We start from the raw sequence: 15,910 nt of genomic DNA, 5'->3' as shown, positions 1-15,910 counted from the left end.
ATGGTTTTAGGGCACGGAGGCCCAGGCTGAGCGCTGACTGTTTTCCATCCTTACTGTCGGTTCCCTGCAGGCTTGTTCTACATGTGCCAGGGAGCCCTCTCGCACATCTCACGGCAACGGAGCTCCATGAATTCCCCTTCCTGGCTGGAGCTGTGGTGATCGCCAGATCTCAGACACCTCCTGGGGGGTGGGCTAAAAGCACTCCGCGGAAGGGAGCCAACATCCTCAATGCGACAGCTTTTCAAATCACAGCTTCTAAATACAACAATCATGGAATCGTGGAATGGGTTGGGTTGGAAGGGACTTCCAAGTCCATCCAGTCCCATCCCCTGCCATGGGCAGCGACACCTCCCACTGGATCAGGGGCTCCAAGCCTCATCCAACCTTGGCCTTCAACCCCTCCAGGGATGGGGCAGCCACCACTGCTCTGGAAAACCTATTCCAGGGCCTCCCCACCCTCACAGCAAAACATTTCTTCGTGATATTTCATCTCATTCTCCCCTCTTTCAGCTGAAAACCATCACCCCTCGCGCAGTAAGTGCAGCTAAAGAAGCCTCCTCAAACTTTTTAGCATCCATTGATGGTCTCTCAGCCAAGAAATTCCCCTCTATCCATCCCAAATCACCATCAAACAGGCCTCTCGCTATCCCAGACGCCACTGCCAACATCAGATCTACGGGTGATGCTCTTTGTTAGGTGGATTTTAAGGCCCTGGCACTGCGGGAGGAGGTCTCGGGGCACGGCGGGGAGCGATGCTCACCCACCAGGGCTCCTGCCTTCACACCCCACAGCCTTTGTCACTGCATCCCGGTCCTGCTATCCCACGCATCCATGGGAGACCAGGAGTGGGATGGAGACCAGCACCAGGTCTGAGACTGGAACTGGGACCGGGATCAGGACCAGAACGGGAATGGAGAATGGGACCAGGACCAAGATTGGAACCAGGACCAAGATTGGGATGGAGACAGAGATCAGGATCAGGACCAGATCTGAGACCAGAACCAGGACCAAGACTAGGATGGAGATGGAGACCAGGACCAAGACTGGAACCAGGACCTAGACGGGGATGGAGATGGGAACCAAGACCAGGATGGGACTGAGACTGGAACGGGGACCAAGACAGAAATGAGGACCAGGACTAGGACTGGGATGGAACCGAGACAGGAACGAGGACTGGGAGCAGGACCGGGATGAAGACAGGGATCAGGACCAGGATGGAGACAGGGAGCGGGACCAGGACCAGAATGGGGAGTAGGACCAGGATGGAGACAGGGACCAGGACCGGAACCAGGAGCAGGACCAGGATGGAGATAGGGGCCAGGACCAGAACCAGGATCAGAACTGGGATGGAGACAGGGACCAGACCAGAACCAGGAGCAGGACCAGGACGGAGATAGGGGCCAGGACCAGAACCAGGAGCAGAACTGAGATGGAGATAGGGGCCAGGACCAGAACCAGGACCAGGATGGAGACAGGGACCAGGATCAGAACTAGGAGCAGGACTGGGATGGAGACAGGGGCCAGGACCAGAAGCAGGACCGGAACCGGGAAGCAGAACTGGGATGGAGACAGGGACCAGGACCGGGATGGAGACAGGGATCAGGACCGTGAGGCTCCGCCGTGATACCGACCCCGCCCGCGGGCACGGGGGATGCCCCGAAGCCCCCATCGCCCCGAGCCCCGCCGTGGGGGGGGGGAGGTGGGGGTTCCCCGAAACCCGACGCCCTTTGTGCGGCTGCCGGTGCGGCGGGGGGGGCTCACCCTTGTGCATGCCGGTGTAGCGGTCCTTGAGCACGGTGAGCTCGTAAATCTTGCCGAACTGCTCGAAAAGAGGCTTGAGGTCCTTCTCTTCTAAATTGCGAGGGATCTGCCCCACGAACAGCTTGATGGCATCCAGGTCCTTCATACTGTCGGGCTGCGCGGGGGGTTCGGCGCCGCCGCTCATCGGGGATGCTCGGAGCGGCGGCGGCGGCTGCTGCCTCCTCGCCTCGCCCTCGCTGAGTCTGGCCATGCCCCGCGCCCGGCTGCGGGCGGCCGCGAACGGCGAGCGGCCACGGGAACCGAGCGGCCACAAAGAACCGCCCCGCCGCGCCCCCTGCCGCCGGCACCGGGGAGGAGGGGCGGGGCTCACCGGGGGGGGGGGGGGGGGGGGGACGGGGGAGGGGGCGAGGAGAGCGGGGGGCATCCGCGGGAGGGGGGCAGAGGGGATGGGGAAGGGGGTGAGGAGCCCTGGGTGCATCTCAGCATCCTTAGAAGGGGTCAGAGGGGATGGGGAAGGGGGCGAGGAGAGCGGGGGGCATCTCAGCATCCTTAGAAGGGGTCGGAGGGGATGGGGAAGGGGGCGAGGAGCCCTGGGTGCATCTCAGCATCCTCGGGATGGGGGGATGGAGCTCAGCATGCCCCGAGAGGGGATGGGAAGGGGTTTGAGGAGCCCTGGGTGCGTCTCAGTATCCTTAGAAGGGGTCGGAGGGGATGGGGAAGGGGGCGAGGAGACCTGGGTGCATCTCAGTATCCTTCAAGAGGGGGCAGAGGGGATGGGGAAGGGGATGAGGAGTCCTGGCTGCATCTCAGTATCTTTAGAAGTGGTCAGAGGGGATGGGGGCGAGGAGCCCTGGGTGCATCTCAGCATCCTCGGGATGGGGGGATGGAGCTCAGCATGCCCCGAGAGGGGATGGGGAGGGGGTTGAGGAGCCCTGGGTGCGTCTCAGCATCCTTAGAAGGGGTCAGAGGGGATGGGGAAGGGAACGAGGAGTCCTGGGTGCATCTCAGCATCCTCGGGATGGGGGGATGGAGCTCAGCATCCCCCGAGAGGGGATAAGGAGGGGGTTGAGGAGCCCTGGGTGCATCTCAGCATCCTCAGGAGGGGTCGGAGGGGATGGGGAAGGGGAGAGGAGACCTGGGTGCGTCTCAGCATCCTTAGAAGGGATCAGAGGGGATGGAGAAGGGGGTGAGGAGCCCTGGGTACATCTCAGCATCCTTAGAAGGGGTCGGAGGGGATGGGGAAGGGGATGAGGAGTCCTGGGTGCATCTCAGCATCCTCAGGAGGGGTCAGAGGGGATGGGGAGGGGGTTGAGGAGCCCTGGGTGCATCTCAGCATCCTTAGAAGGGGTCAGAGGGGATGGGGAAGGGGTCGAGGAGACCTGGGTGCGTTTCAGCATCCTGGGGATGGGGGGATGGAGCTCAGCATCCCCCGAGAGGGGATGGGGAGGGGGGTGAGGAGCTCTGGGTGCATCTCAGCATCGCCCGAGAGGGTCTGGGTGGATGAGGAGGAGGGGGAGCGGAGACAAGGAACAGTGGATGGACCTCAGCATCCCCGAGAGGCATGGGGGGATGGGGAAGGGGAGAAGGAGCAAAGGGAGAGGGGGCAAGCAGCCCTGGCTGCATCTTAGCATCCCACGAGAGGGGACTGGAGGGATGGGAAAGGGGACAAGGAGCCCTGTCTGCATCTCAGCATCCCCAGGAGGGGCTGGGGGGACTGGGAAGGGGACAAGGAGCCTTGGGCAAAGGGGTGAGGGAGCCCTGGCAGCACCTCAGCATCCCCTGAGAGGGGTCAGGGAGGGACAGGGTGAGGGGACATGGAGCCATGGTTGCACCTCAGTGCCCTCCAAGGGGGGACAGACAGGGGAGGCAAGGAGAGGAATCCCTGGCTGCTCCTCAGTGCCCCTTGAGAGGGTCAGGGAGAGAGGCAAGGGATGGCGAGGAGACAGGATGAGGGAGCTCTGACTGCCCCTCAGTGCTCCCCAAAGAGAGGCCATGGAGGGATGGGAGGGGGCGAGGAGCCAGGAGCCAGGGGTGAAGATGGGCGATGGGGCAAGAGAGCCCTGGCTGCACATCAGTGCCCCTCAAGAGGGTCCAGGAGAGGACCCTGAAGACGACACAACGCCCATCTTCCTCTAGTAAGAGAGCAGGCGTTGTTTCAGGGCCCAAGATCAGAGAATCATGGAATGGTTTGGGTTGGAAGGGACCTCAAAGCCCATCCAGTCCCACCCCCTGCCATGGGCAGGGACACTTCTCACTGGATCAGGGGCTCCAAGCCCCATCCAACCTGGCCTGGAACCCCTCCAGGGATGGGGCAGCCACCACTGCTCTGGGCAACCTGGGCCAGGGCCTCCCCACCCTCACAATAAAACATTTCTCCCTAAGATCTTATCTCAATCTCCCCTCTTTCAGCTGAAAACCATTCCCCCTCACCCTATCCCTGCACTCCCTGATCCAGAGCTTCTCCCCAGCTTTCCTGCAGGTTCCTTTAAGTTTCAGAAACGAGGTGCTGGAGCACGGGAGGAGCTCCAAGCACCCACCAACAGGCTCCTTGCGCTCAGCATTATTTGTGGGACCTGGTTTTTTTATCTCAGCAGGACAGTTTGCCATCATCTCTTAGAAAATCAGGCATTAGAGCTTCTTCCAAAACAAGAGCTCGCTCTTGCCCTGCTAACAAAAGACAAGGGAGAGCGCCCTTCCACATCCATATGGGAAATGACTAATTGGCCCCTTTTTCTATATCTCGACACCAGGGTCTGGAGGGAAAGAAATGACTGAAAACAGAAAATTTTCCAGCATAGCCCTCCCCAAAGTGAAGAAACGGTGATGGGGTGCTGAGCACAGCTGCAAGTGCCAGTCCTGGAGGGAGCCTAGTTGCGTTGGGAAGCAATACACGGCCCCAGGTCCACAACCCCGGCCAGATCTCACAGGTTCCCCCTTTCTTTTGAGCAGATACTGCAATCGAACATCATCAAAGAGATAATGCAATCTTAAAACCAAGAGCATCATTATCACAACAGCAGCAGCTCCCTCCTCACTGTGGCTTTGGCAGAGGCGTTTCCAGCTTGGTTGCACTCCGGCTGTGCCAGATGGTCAGCAGCTGGTCACGTATCCGCATCGGAGCAGCCGTTATTACCACCAGATCCGACTCCTCATGCGAGGGCACGGATTGCTTTCCCACCGAGGTTTGACAGCCGACGGGAAGCAGCATGGGGGGGATGGATGGATGGATGGATGGATGGATGGATGGATGGATGGCAGCGCTTTGAGCGGCACAGCCCGGGTGGCCCAATGTCTCTCATCCCTTTTCTCCAGCGATGCCGTGGCACGGCGCTCCCAAAGCTCCTGCTCCACACGCAGCTGCAGCTGCAGGGACACAGCCCGGCTCTGCCGCCCACAACACACCCCTCCTGCACAACCCACAGGGCATTTCCTCTGCGGCGTGTACAGCTCTTGGCATCACGCCGGACGCTTGAGCCTGTCATCCTGCCCCAGTGGCCCTGAAGATGAATGGACTCCTGCAGCCTCGTGCTGGGGGATGGAGGGGGTGATGCTGGGCTGGTGGCAGAGATGGCTTTAATAGAGCCGAGCATGCCAAGCCTGAGGATTTACAGAGGGCTGTGGTGCAGGAATAACCTGGCTTCTCTTCCCTTTCCTTCGCCTGTCTGCTAGGAGCTAATGCCACCTCCCACTACTCCTGCCCTGGAGGAGGCGATGCTGCTATCCAACACACACCAGTGGCTCCACGGACCCATACAGCAACCTGCCCTCTTGGCTGCTCCCTATGTCTCATCTCCTTCCCTCTTGATCCCTCCATCCCATCTCCTTCCCGGCTTCTCCCTGCAGAGCCCCACACACTGGCAAACACCGCTGTCGTGGCTCGAACGCTGCCCAGATCTGTGATGCTTGATATAGAATCATTGAAGGGACCTTAAAGCCCATCCAGTCCCACCTCGTGCCATGGGCAGGGACACCTCCCACTGGATCAGGGGCTCCAAGCCCTATCCAACCTGGCCTGGAACCCCTCCAGGGATGGGGCAGCCACCACTGCTCTGGGCAACCTGGGCCAGGGCCTCCCCACCCTCATGGTGAAGAAACTCTTCCTTATATGAAGCCTAAATTGGCTCTTCTCTAGTTTCTACCCATTGCCCCTCATCCTATCACTCCAAGCCTTTGGGAACAGCCCCTCCTCAGCTTTCCTGGAGCCCCTTCAAGCACTGGAAGCTGCTCTAAGGTCTCCTGGGAGCCTTCTCCAGGCTGAACAACCCCAACTCTCTCAGCCTGTCCTCATACAGGAGGTTCTTCAGCCCTCCGATCATCTTTGTAGCCTCCTCTGGCCCCGTTCCAAAAGCTCCATCTCTTTCTTACATTGAGGATTCCAGAACTGAATATGACCCACGAAGGCAGAGGTTAGGAAAGAGAAGCTGGGTTATCAGAGAGCTTTCCGTTCCAGGCAGCAGAGGGAAGAACCGAGAATTCCATTCGCTGTCTATCTACAAACACCCACCTGGCTTCTGGGCTAAAGTCATGGCAAGAACGAGATGCTCCTGCAGAACCAAGAGGACACAACGGCCCTCAGTAGGAAAGCACTATGGATCCATTCCTTAACAGAGAATCATAACCTTCCTCCAAACTATAGTTCTGCACCCTTCTTTCTCCAGCTCTTGTCCCTGCCTGTGCTTGGAGCTGCTGGAACGCTTGCTCAGAGCCAGCAGATGCCAGAACCTGGAATTTTGCAGTCGGGCTTTTGGCTGAAATGGCCTCACAAAAGCCCTCAGGAGTTTGCAGCCTGGTCTAGACCTGGGACCACTGCAAGGTGTCTGAAGACTCCCGCTGTAGGACTGTGTTTGAGGGTGGTACCTCTCCTTGAATTCACCCTAAAGAAGACAGAACTCCCCACGTTGGTCAAACTTTGTTTCTACCTCCTGCCAGCATTCTGCCACCTCTTGAGAAGCCACAGATGCATCAAGCTGGGAAGCCTACGATAAGTCAAGCTGTTCTCATTGATAACAGATTCAAACAGATAATGCAATCTTAAAAACCGAGAGACCTTTATCACAACAGCAGCGAGCTCACCTTGGATGAATCACGGTGAGTAATGTTTTCGAGCACCTTTCCACGCCTTTTATACATCAGCTTCTGCAGCGCAAGCTGCTCTGGGCTTACGTTACAGCTCAAGGGACTCCGTGCATCAGGTAGAAAACGTCTATTTATAAGGAAAGATATAGCCAATATCTTCTGGAATTCATGAATGGACGTATTCTAATCCGCCTGACCCCAAGAGAGAAAAACAGACACGAAAATACTGCTGGTAAATGGAAAATAGAATGGCTGTCAGTCAGCACCTGGAAAGAGTTCAGAGCCAGGCAGAGAATTATATACCTCAGCAACGGGATTAAGTGGTAGATAAGAGATAGTCGTAGCACGGAGAGGGGGGAAAAAAGGGGAATGACAGGTCACTTTTACAGATGAAGAACCGTGTAGCATCCATCACTGAGAAGGCAGCAAGGGAGAGCTCGAAATGGCACAGCAGAGCTCAGACAAACGATTCCCTGAGGATGAAAGAACGGATTCTGCCCAAACCTGAACCGCTGCTTTGGAAAAAAAGAGAACTGTTAAAAGAAAACCACACTGTGCACCCAAGAAGTTTCTCTTCTGCTGAGTGAAAAAAAAACCAAAGTGTTTTCTTTAAACACACCTATACTTTCCTGGTTTCTGCAATAGGAGTGGTTGGGTTTAGGCAGCAGCTCAAGATAAAAGGGGAAAAGGTGCGATCCGGTGGCCCAGATTTGAGAAGGGCTTTAAACAAAGGGCGCGGGAACAGCAAAATTACACTTTGCATTAGGATTGCCTGCCCTTTCCTTCCAGCTCCTAAAGGCATGGAGGAAAACACAAGCTGGAGCTCTGAATTTCCACATCACCTAGGAGACAGCACTTGTGGCAGGAAATCCTCACAGCAGCCCAGAAAAACAGGGGGTGGGTGAGAGCGTGCGCGTGTGTCTATCTTTCAAGGATCCTTCCAAACAATCTGCCTTCCCTTACCTGTTTGCTCCTCAGCAAACAGAAGAGCCAAAGGAGAAATTAAGATGGTCTTGGCAGAAAATATCCAAGCAACAATATGGAATTACAGCGATGAATTTTGATGTGATTTTTTCTTTTCTAGTCTGGAGCAAAAGGTTCTGTAAAGAAAACTGCTCCAAGACAGCCAGGTTAGCAGCTTCAGAGAAAAAAAACATCCTCTCTGTATACAAGTGTACGGCTCACTATAAGCTTTCATCCTCTCGACCCCTCGCAGTTTCCCTTTCCCTGGAAATCTCTCATCCTGTCCAATTTAAGAGTGGCGTTCTTTAACATTTTAACTTGGCAACAACACAAAATTGAACTAAGTTTTAAGGCTTGTGGATTTTATGTCTGGAAGTTGTCTGTAACAGTGTGTAGATTGGAAATGAGCATCAAAGATGCCAGAGATCTTTCTGATACGGAGCAGCTGTTCTTTAAGGATTTAAACAAAACAAAACCGAAGTACCTTGTTGCCTGTTACACAAAGAGTTGGGGTTGTTTGCAAACTCTTTCTTCCAGCACCTGAAAGCAAGCTGGTCAGAAAACAATCATAGATGAGTTTGGGTTGGAAGGGACCTCAAAGATCATCCAGTTCCAAACCCCTGCCAGCAGAAGGGATGCCTCCCACTGGCTCAGGCTGCCCAAGCCCCATCCAACCTGGCCTTGAATGGAGCATCTCGAACCCTGCAGCATACAGTTGAGCTGATCAAGTTCAGTTCGGACCTGGTTTTAATCACCAAAGGTATTAAAGCTTTGCTGATTAGAGCTGGCTTCTCCCTCTGCTCCACATGCTTCAGCCTGGGTACCCCAGGGCTGCGATGAAATAAAAGGTCTGAGCATCCCTAGCATCTTGAGTTCATACCTACACTCGTCTTCCCATTCCTTTTAGTCCCTGAATACAGTATTAAGACATCCCGTTATAAATATTCCACAGGAACAAAGCTTAGAGCACGAGCAACCTGGCCTGGGGACACAGTCGAGTATCCTCATGCTCTCTCTCACTTACTTGAGAGAAAGAAACACGACACTTGAATAGAGAATAGCTGAACGCAGGATCAGCGAACGCCTCGGTCATCAACTCTGCCCATCTCCACCCCTGCTCCAAGCAGCTACAGCGCTGAGCCCTTCAAACTGGGTTTTTAAGAGACAGTTTTATGAAGATATATCTATTATTTTATTTTATTTTCTTCTTCCTGCTCTCCCTAGTGAAAGATCAATCCAGCATTTCGGAAAGCCCTAGTTTCGATTTACTGCTCCAACCCACACCTTCTCCACAGCCCCGAGGAGCTGTTACAGACCCAACACCTCCAGCGAGCAAAGCCCTTCCTACCTCCTACTTCACCAAGGTGTTGCGAGTGTCAGATATATTTAAGAGCATGAAGCATTTGGATACTATGGAAACCAGGGCAAGAGGAAAACCAAAAATAGATGGAAGACGCAAGCTGTTGAGAAGTCTGGAAAAGTCTTGCTGAGGAAGGCTCCGCTTGCTGCGGCTGATCCCAAAGTGGGATCCGTTTAGAGCTCAAGCGTGAAACTTCCTCGCTCCACTCTTGCCATGGCTTGTCCTTTTTCGCCATCGCAAGGAAAGGAATATTCTTTGTCCTCCTTTAATTACCCTTATGTTTAATAGGCCGCCTAATTACCAGTTCCTTTAAATGATCTACATTCTAGCTTGCCCTTTCCCATAACCTGGAGGAGAGCAGTGTCGGAGCGCTTCCATATAGTGGGATTACTGGGAACACACCATGAGAATAAACACTACAGGGCACTCTCCTTCTTAAAAGGGAGATCCAGCAGCCTGAAACGATGAGTCAAAGTGCCAGCCTGAGGCTGGCTCTCCTTTTTATAATGCAAACACATTTATTGTGCGTATTTACCCCCTACAGACAAAGCAGTCGCTAAGGTATAATAATCCCTTTCTTCACTCGAGAAAGAAAAACCCAACCAAACAACCACCAAAGAAGAATGACGTGGAGGAAACACAGGGGATGATGGCAATATGAGGTATAGAAACCGTCTGACCAAAGAGTTGAGCAGAGGTAGAGCAGTTAAAGCACCCAACTGAAACCATCTGCCCCTGGAATGCCAGGCTGGGGTCCTGTTCCTCCCCAGCTTGAGGCCACACCCGGCTCTAATTCCAGGTGCTCGTTATGAGCTCAAAACCAGAAGAGTCTCTAGTTTTTCCAGCATAACCGTCACCTGAGTGAGGAAACGCCACCAAGGCGAGAGGAAGGCTCCAAGTGAGGATCTTTGGCTTTACAGATGTCAGTGCACTCGAGGGAAAGAAATTGGATTGAAGGCGCCCAAGATTTTTCGGTTTATAGTTTCTTGACTGCAGCATCAATCTCGGGAATCATCTCCTTCAGCTGGTTCCACTGTTCCGCAGACAGGGCAATCCCTAGGAACAGCAAAAGGGGGGTTTCAGAGGAGGCAAGAGGGAAGCATCAAGGAGGACGTCGGATTGGCTTGTTCAGAGCAGCTACAGAAGGGAAAGTTGGAACATGAGGCAGAGGCACAGACCAGAAACAGAAGCAGCTTTCTAAGCATGGCAGTTGTGCCAGCACTTCAGCATCCGTAGCAAAAAGTGCTCGGTGCTATTGCAGAAGCACCAGAGAATCATGGAATGGGTTGGGTTGGAAGGGACCTCAAAGCCCATCCAGTTCCACCCCTGGCCATGGGCAGGGACACCTCCCACTGGATCAGGGGCTCCAAGCCCCATCCAACCTGGCCTGGAACCCCTCCAGGGATGGGGCAGCCACCACTGCTCTGGGCAACCTGGGCCAGGGCCTCACCACCCTCACAGCAAAACATTTCTCCCTAAGATCTCACCTCAATCTCCTCTCTTTCAGCTCAAAACCATTCCCCCTCATCCTATCCCTGCACTCCCTGATCCAGAGCCCCTCCCCAACTTTCCTGGAGCCCCTTTCAGCGCTCTACGCACATCACGTACGAATACAAACTCAAATTGCCCTTCAAGAGTCCCACAGTCCCTTAGAGCCTATTCTTTAGTACAAATTCCCACCCGCGTGAGCTGAGAAGAGATTCTAGGAGCACCCAACTCCACACAGCTGTTAGGACTGTCCTTTCAACTGCCCCAAGGAGATAACGCCAACTCTACCTCTATTTAAAAAATCACTGCTGCTAAAAAGAAATCAGTGGTATGACTTCATCACTAGAGAGGATCATGTTAGATCCAGCAGAAATAAGGTCTTGATGTCCTGTCCCTCTTCCTCACAAAACAAACACGGCAATGGAATTGCTGTGTAGGTTCCAGCCAGATGTTGTCAAGTTCCTTTTGGCTTTGTTGAGAACCACATTAAAGAATGAGGGCCTGAGCTTTATTAAATTCTCTAGATAAAGATCAGGGGGCCAAGAACTCCTGAGAAGAACAGCAGAGGCAGTATTTAAATGAAAAAATAAAACCCCAACATTTTCTTCGTGATCTGTGTTTTAACTGACAGATCTTCCGTCTCATATTGTGGGTGTGCTTTTTCCAGCCTGGAAGGAGTCCACAGTGTTCCTTTCCCTCTTTGAGCCCAAAGGCAAAGGAACACTTGAGGGCTTTGCTTCCCATTTTCATGGCAGGGTACAGAGCTCCCTCTAAGCGAGTAATTTGTACTTATAACTGAAGGAAATGAATTTTTGGAAGGAAAACCATGCGTCGTAGTTATGAAGCAAACCAAGCTGAAACAAAACCCTTCGCCTTAACAAAAAAAAAATCTACAGCAAGGACCAAAAGGTTCCTCAAAAAAATGCACATTAACCGAGTCTTTGCTGGGCACGAGGATGAGGGGGAATGGTTTTCAGCTGGAAAAGGGCAGATTGAGGTGAGATATTGGGAAGAAATGTTTTGCTGTGAGGGCAGGGAGGCCCAGGTTGCCCAGAGCAGTGGTGGCCCCATCCCTGGAGGGGTTCCAGGCCAGGTTGGATGGGGCTTGGAGCCCCTGATCCAGTGGGAGGTGTCCCTGCCCATGGCAGGGGGTGGAACTGGATGGGCTTGGAGGTCTCTTCAAGCATTCCATGATTCTATGACTCCTAGGCTCCAGATCTCACTGGAGGCTCACCACTCACTCATTCTTTGGGCTGTTCTTCAGGTGGTGTCACCCAAGCCGAGATCGTGCCAAGCCCTCCCGGGTGCTTTGCTCCGCTCCCCAGGCCCTCGGTGCGGCGTGCCCAGCTCTCCCTACGGCTAAGCCCGCGCTCAAGAGCCAGCAGCCGAGGCAGAGAGGCTTGCGTGCATCCAGCTGCCCCCTACTTTCCCCAGTGTCATGATACCTTTCCTCCCTGGTTTCATGTCACCTTCCTTGTCAGTGTAGAACTCCCTGATGTCCACAAGCACCTTCCCCTTGAAGCAGGACACTCTGACATAACGCATCTTCCCAATCTGCGGCGACACAGAGCCCACGTCAAACCCAACCCAAGCTGCTCCTCACCCACAGGGTCACTGTTGGGTCCCTCCGCGTGCCAGAGGGTTGGCGAGGGGACAGCGGGCACCCCAGGTGGCCAAAGCAGCTAAAAAAAAAGCTGAATAGATAAAAGAGCTGCATTGAGAGAAGGAAAATGTGTTGCTGAGCAGATCCTTGCTCTCCATACCTGGAACATGTCCTCCTCTTCTCTGCCATGTCCTGCAGATTTTTCCATCTCCTTTGAAGGTTTGGCTTCAGTTTTCAGCTTTTTCTCCAACTTGGAGGCCCTTTCTTTCTTTCTTTTCTAGAAGAAGAGATCAGCAGTGTGAGCAGCCCAAGAAGGAGATGGAACCCATGGGTCCAGCACCCCATGGCTGGGGGGGGCAGAGCAGCTTCCTCGCCCCAGAACCACCGTCCCACTGACACCTCTCGCTTCTCTTTGGACCAGACCACACCTTGGTCTCTGCCGCCTCCTCTTCCAGGCTGCTATCTGAGCTGCTCGTCCCCAGCACGTCCTTGGAGTTGGGCATCCTATGGGAAGAGCAGCACAGCACCACCGGTGAGACCGGGAAAGCTGGAGGGGAGGCAAAAAGGGCCAGAAGAGGCCAAGGAGAGGGCCAGAAGGGGGCCAAGGAGAGGGCCAGAAGGGGGCCAAGGAGAGGGCCAGAAGGGGGCCAAAGGAGAGGGCCAGAAGGGGGCCAAAGGAGAGGGCCAGAAGGGGGCCAAAGGAGAGGGCCAGAAGGGGGCCAAAGGAGAGGGCCAGAAGGGGGCCAAAGGAGAGGGCCAGAAGGGGGCCAAAGGAGAGGGCCAGAAGGGGGCCAAGGAGAGGGCCAGAAGGGGGCCAAGGAGAGGGCCAGAAGGGGGCCAAAGGAGAGGGCCAGAAGGGGGCCAAAGGAGAGGGCCAGAAGGGGGCCAAAGGAGAGGGCCAGAAGGGGGCCAAAGGAGAGGGCCAGAAGGGGGCCAAAGGAGAGGGCCAGAAGGGGGCCAAAGGAGAGGGCCAGAAGGGGGCCAAAGGAGAGGGCCAGAAGGGGCCAAAGGAGAGGGCCAGAAGGGGCCAAAGAAAAGGAGGGCAGGGGAACAAAGATAAGAGGGGTGGGAAAGGAAGGGGCAAAGGAGAGTGGCAAGAGGGCAGAGGAAAGGGACAGGGGGCAAAAGAGGCAAAGGAAAAGGGGGGAAAAGGAAAGGTGCAGAGAGTAAAAGGGGCAAAGGAAAGAGGTGCAGAGGAGGAGAAGGGGTAAAGGGAAAAGGGGGGGCAAAGGAAAGGTGCAAGGGGCAAAAGGGGCAGAGAAAAGGGGTAAAAGAGGCAAAAGAGGCAAAGGAAAGGGGAGAAGGGGAAAAGTAAAGAGGGGTGGGAGGGGAAGAGACAAAGAAAATAGGCACAGGGGGCAAAGAAAAGGAACAAGGAGCAAAGGAAAGGGGGGGCAAACGAGGCAGAGGAAAGGGATGGGGGCAAAAGGGGCAAAGGAAGGAGGGGAAAGGGGGCAAAGGAAAGGCAGCAAAGGAGGGAAGGGGAGCAAAAGGGCCAAAGGAAGGGGGCACAGGGCCCAAAACGTGCAAAAGAAAGGTGCAGGGGGCAAAAGCGGCAGAGAAAAGGGGTACAGGGGCAAAAAATTCAAAGGAAAGGGAGGCAAAAGAAAGAAGAGTGGGAGGGGAAGGGGCAGAGGAAAGGGACAAGGGGCAAAAGAGGCAAAGGAAAGGGGAACGAACGGGGCACGGGCAGCAGGTGGGTACGGGGGTGTCTGTCCCCGCCCGCACCTGTCCCAGCGCAGCGCGGGCAGCGCCGGCCGCGCCCCAAAGCAAGCGCCGAGCCCCGCCCCGCGGCCAATCCCGCCGCCAGGGCCCGCCCTGGCCACGCCCCTACCTCCTCTCGACCAATAGCTGTGCCCGTTAGGTCTTGGCCACGCCCCCTCCACCACGGCAAATGACAGAGACCACGCCCCCACTCATCACCGGTCTTTGACCACGCCCCTTTCCCAATGGTTTCTCTCCCCTCCTTAGCCACGCCCCATCACCGCCGTTAACCAATGGCTGCACACTGTCCCACCTTAGCCACGCCCCACCATACCCTCGATTTATATGTGCGTCCCGGTCGCACTTTAGCCACGCCCATCACAACTTCAGCCAATGGCGGCGCTCCGTCTCTCTTTAACCACGCCCCCTCTACCAATAGCTGGGACCCTCCGCTCTGTGAGATCCACTTAAGGGCCTGCGTCCAACTCTGGAGCCCTCAGCACAGGGAGGACATGCAACTGTTGGAGCGAGTCCAGAGGAGGCCATGGAGATGATCTGAGGGCTGGAGAACCTCCTGTACGAGGACAGGCTGAGAGAGTTGGGGTTGTGCAGCCTGGAGAAGGCTGTGGGGAGACCTTAGAGCAGCTTCCAGTGCTGAAAGGGGCTCCAAGAAAGCTGGGGAGGGGCTCTGGATCACGGAGGGCAGGGAGAGGATGAGGGGGAATGAATTTCAGCTGAAAGAGATGAGATCTTGGGAAGAAATGTTTTGCTGTGAGGGTGGGGAGGCCCTGGAACAGGTTGCCCAGAGCAGTGGTGGCTGCCCCATCCCTGGAGGGGTTCCAGGCCAGGTTGGATGGGGCTTGGAGCCCCTGATCCAGTGGGAGGTGTCCTTGCCCATGGCAGGGGGTGGAACTGGATGGCCTTGGAGGTCCCTTCCAACCCAAACTGTTCCATAATTCTATGATTTCATTAAAAAAATGAATGAAAAGATTCTCCTCTCCGTTTCTCAAGCTGCCGACAGTTCATCACAATGAATTGAAATTGCCTGAAGAGCTCTTTCTCCTTAAGTAATTCTTAGTTTTTAAAATCCTCAGAACAGGAGAGGCCGTTGCTGACGGTGTGAAAAGCATTTTTCATATTAGATTGTTCTAAACCAATGGATAACTGTAAGGAGACGGCCACGGAGGTGACTTTTCAGCAGCACCCACACGATAACTACTACCTGCTGCCCCTACTTTATCACAGAATCACAGAACCATTGAGGTTGAAAAAGTCCTCTAAGACCATCAGTCCAACCGTCAGCCCAACACTGGGGGAAGAGGAGTCCAGATTTCAAGCCTTGTGTCTGATGCCTTTTGCGACTTGAGGAGAGCAGGCACCAAAGCACCAGGTTGGATGGGGTTTGGAGCCCCTGATCCAGTGGGAGGTGTCCCTGCCCATGGCAGGGGGTGGAACTGGATGGGCTTTGAGATCCCTACCAACCCAACCCATTCCATGATTCTGTAATGATTGTTCGGGAAGTCGTTTGGTAGGGATAGAGGTGCAACATCAACCACTGGCACCCACCGCGCTGGCTCCACACCCAGCCAGGCTCTCTCCGTATCAAAGCTGTCTCACATAGAAACTGTAATTGCCTCAAATCAGCATGAACCCTTCAAGTAAATTAGGATTCGCTCACCTCAATGTGCTGGAATCTTCCTCAGTGTCTGTGAATCTTATCTATCACCCTATTTTAGTTTTGACTATGTAGAAGGGATGATGCACATTCTCCCTTCTTGCAGGGGGTCTATTCCTTTAAATAATGCAAGGAGATTCCCATTTTCTGAGCTTCCAGCAGCAAAGAGGTGTCCAAGAAATCTGTTCATCAAACCTCCTCATTCAGTTTATTTTTCCGAGGGAAAAACAAATATGGAAATGAAAAGTGTTAAAATACTTACATATTATTACATTTATCG

At 54.5% G+C, this 15,910-nt stretch overlaps 2 protein-coding genes across 9 annotated transcripts in view; both read right to left on the bottom strand.

Moving 5' to 3' along the window:
• Window positions 1–2,098, bottom strand: part of CELF5 (CUGBP Elav-like family member 5) — a 45,041-nt gene extending 42,943 nt beyond the window's left edge. For all 5 annotated transcript variants that reach the window (XM_054049988.1, XM_054049990.1, XM_054049986.1 and 2 more), the window contains exon 1: window positions 1,762–2,098. In XM_054049988.1, the coding sequence (XP_053905963.1) occupies window positions 1,762–2,011 (250 nt within the window). In that variant the 5' untranslated portion in view covers window positions 2,012–2,098. The remainder of the gene's footprint in view (window positions 1–1,761) is intronic.
• A 7,760-nt stretch (window positions 2,099–9,858) lies between these two features.
• Window positions 9,859–15,767, bottom strand: LOC104064998 (activated RNA polymerase II transcriptional coactivator p15-like). Of its 4 annotated transcripts, XM_054050051.1 has the most exons (6): window positions 15,634–15,747; window positions 14,290–14,529; window positions 12,680–12,755; window positions 12,412–12,528; window positions 12,094–12,202; window positions 9,859–10,216 (listed from the first exon to the last, which is right to left on the bottom strand). In XM_054050051.1, exons 3-6 carry the CDS (start codon window positions 12,752–12,754, stop codon window positions 10,137–10,139), a joined length of 381 nt encoding a protein of 126 aa, XP_053906026.1. In that variant the 5' UTR covers window position 12,755; window positions 14,290–14,529; window positions 15,634–15,747; the 3' UTR covers window positions 9,859–10,136. The 4 variants fall into 4 exon arrangements, with proteins under 4 accessions (XP_053906026.1, XP_053906025.1, XP_053906027.1 ...); XM_054050050.1 differs by lacking the exon at window positions 14,290–14,529 and having other exon boundaries at window positions 15,634–15,767; XM_054050052.1 differs by lacking the exons at window positions 14,290–14,529; window positions 15,634–15,747 and adding an exon at window positions 13,980–14,026.
• Window positions 15,768–15,910: the final 143 nt, after the last annotated feature.

This window comes from Cuculus canorus, chromosome 27 (assembly GCF_017976375.1).
Source record: "Cuculus canorus isolate bCucCan1 chromosome 27, bCucCan1.pri, whole genome shotgun sequence".
NCBI classification, from domain to species: Eukaryota; Metazoa; Chordata; class Aves; order Cuculiformes; family Cuculidae; genus Cuculus; species Cuculus canorus.
This window is presented reverse-complemented; position numbering and strand designations above follow the sequence as displayed.

Bases quoted from the DNA above. Each gene is read 5' to 3' on its own strand.
- LOC104064998 (XM_054050050.1), bottom strand. From the start codon at position 12,754: ATGCCCAACTCCAAGGACGTGCTGGGGACGAGCAGCTCAGATAGCAGC. The intron at 12,529-12,679 runs GTGTGGTCTGGT...CTCTTCTTCTAG, and splicing joins AGGAGGCGGCAGAGACCAAG to AAAAGAAAGAAAGAAAGGGC. The intron at 12,203-12,411 runs GTATGGAGAGCA...GTGTCGCCGCAG, and splicing joins AAGAGGAGGACATGTTCCAG to ATTGGGAAGATGCGTTATGT.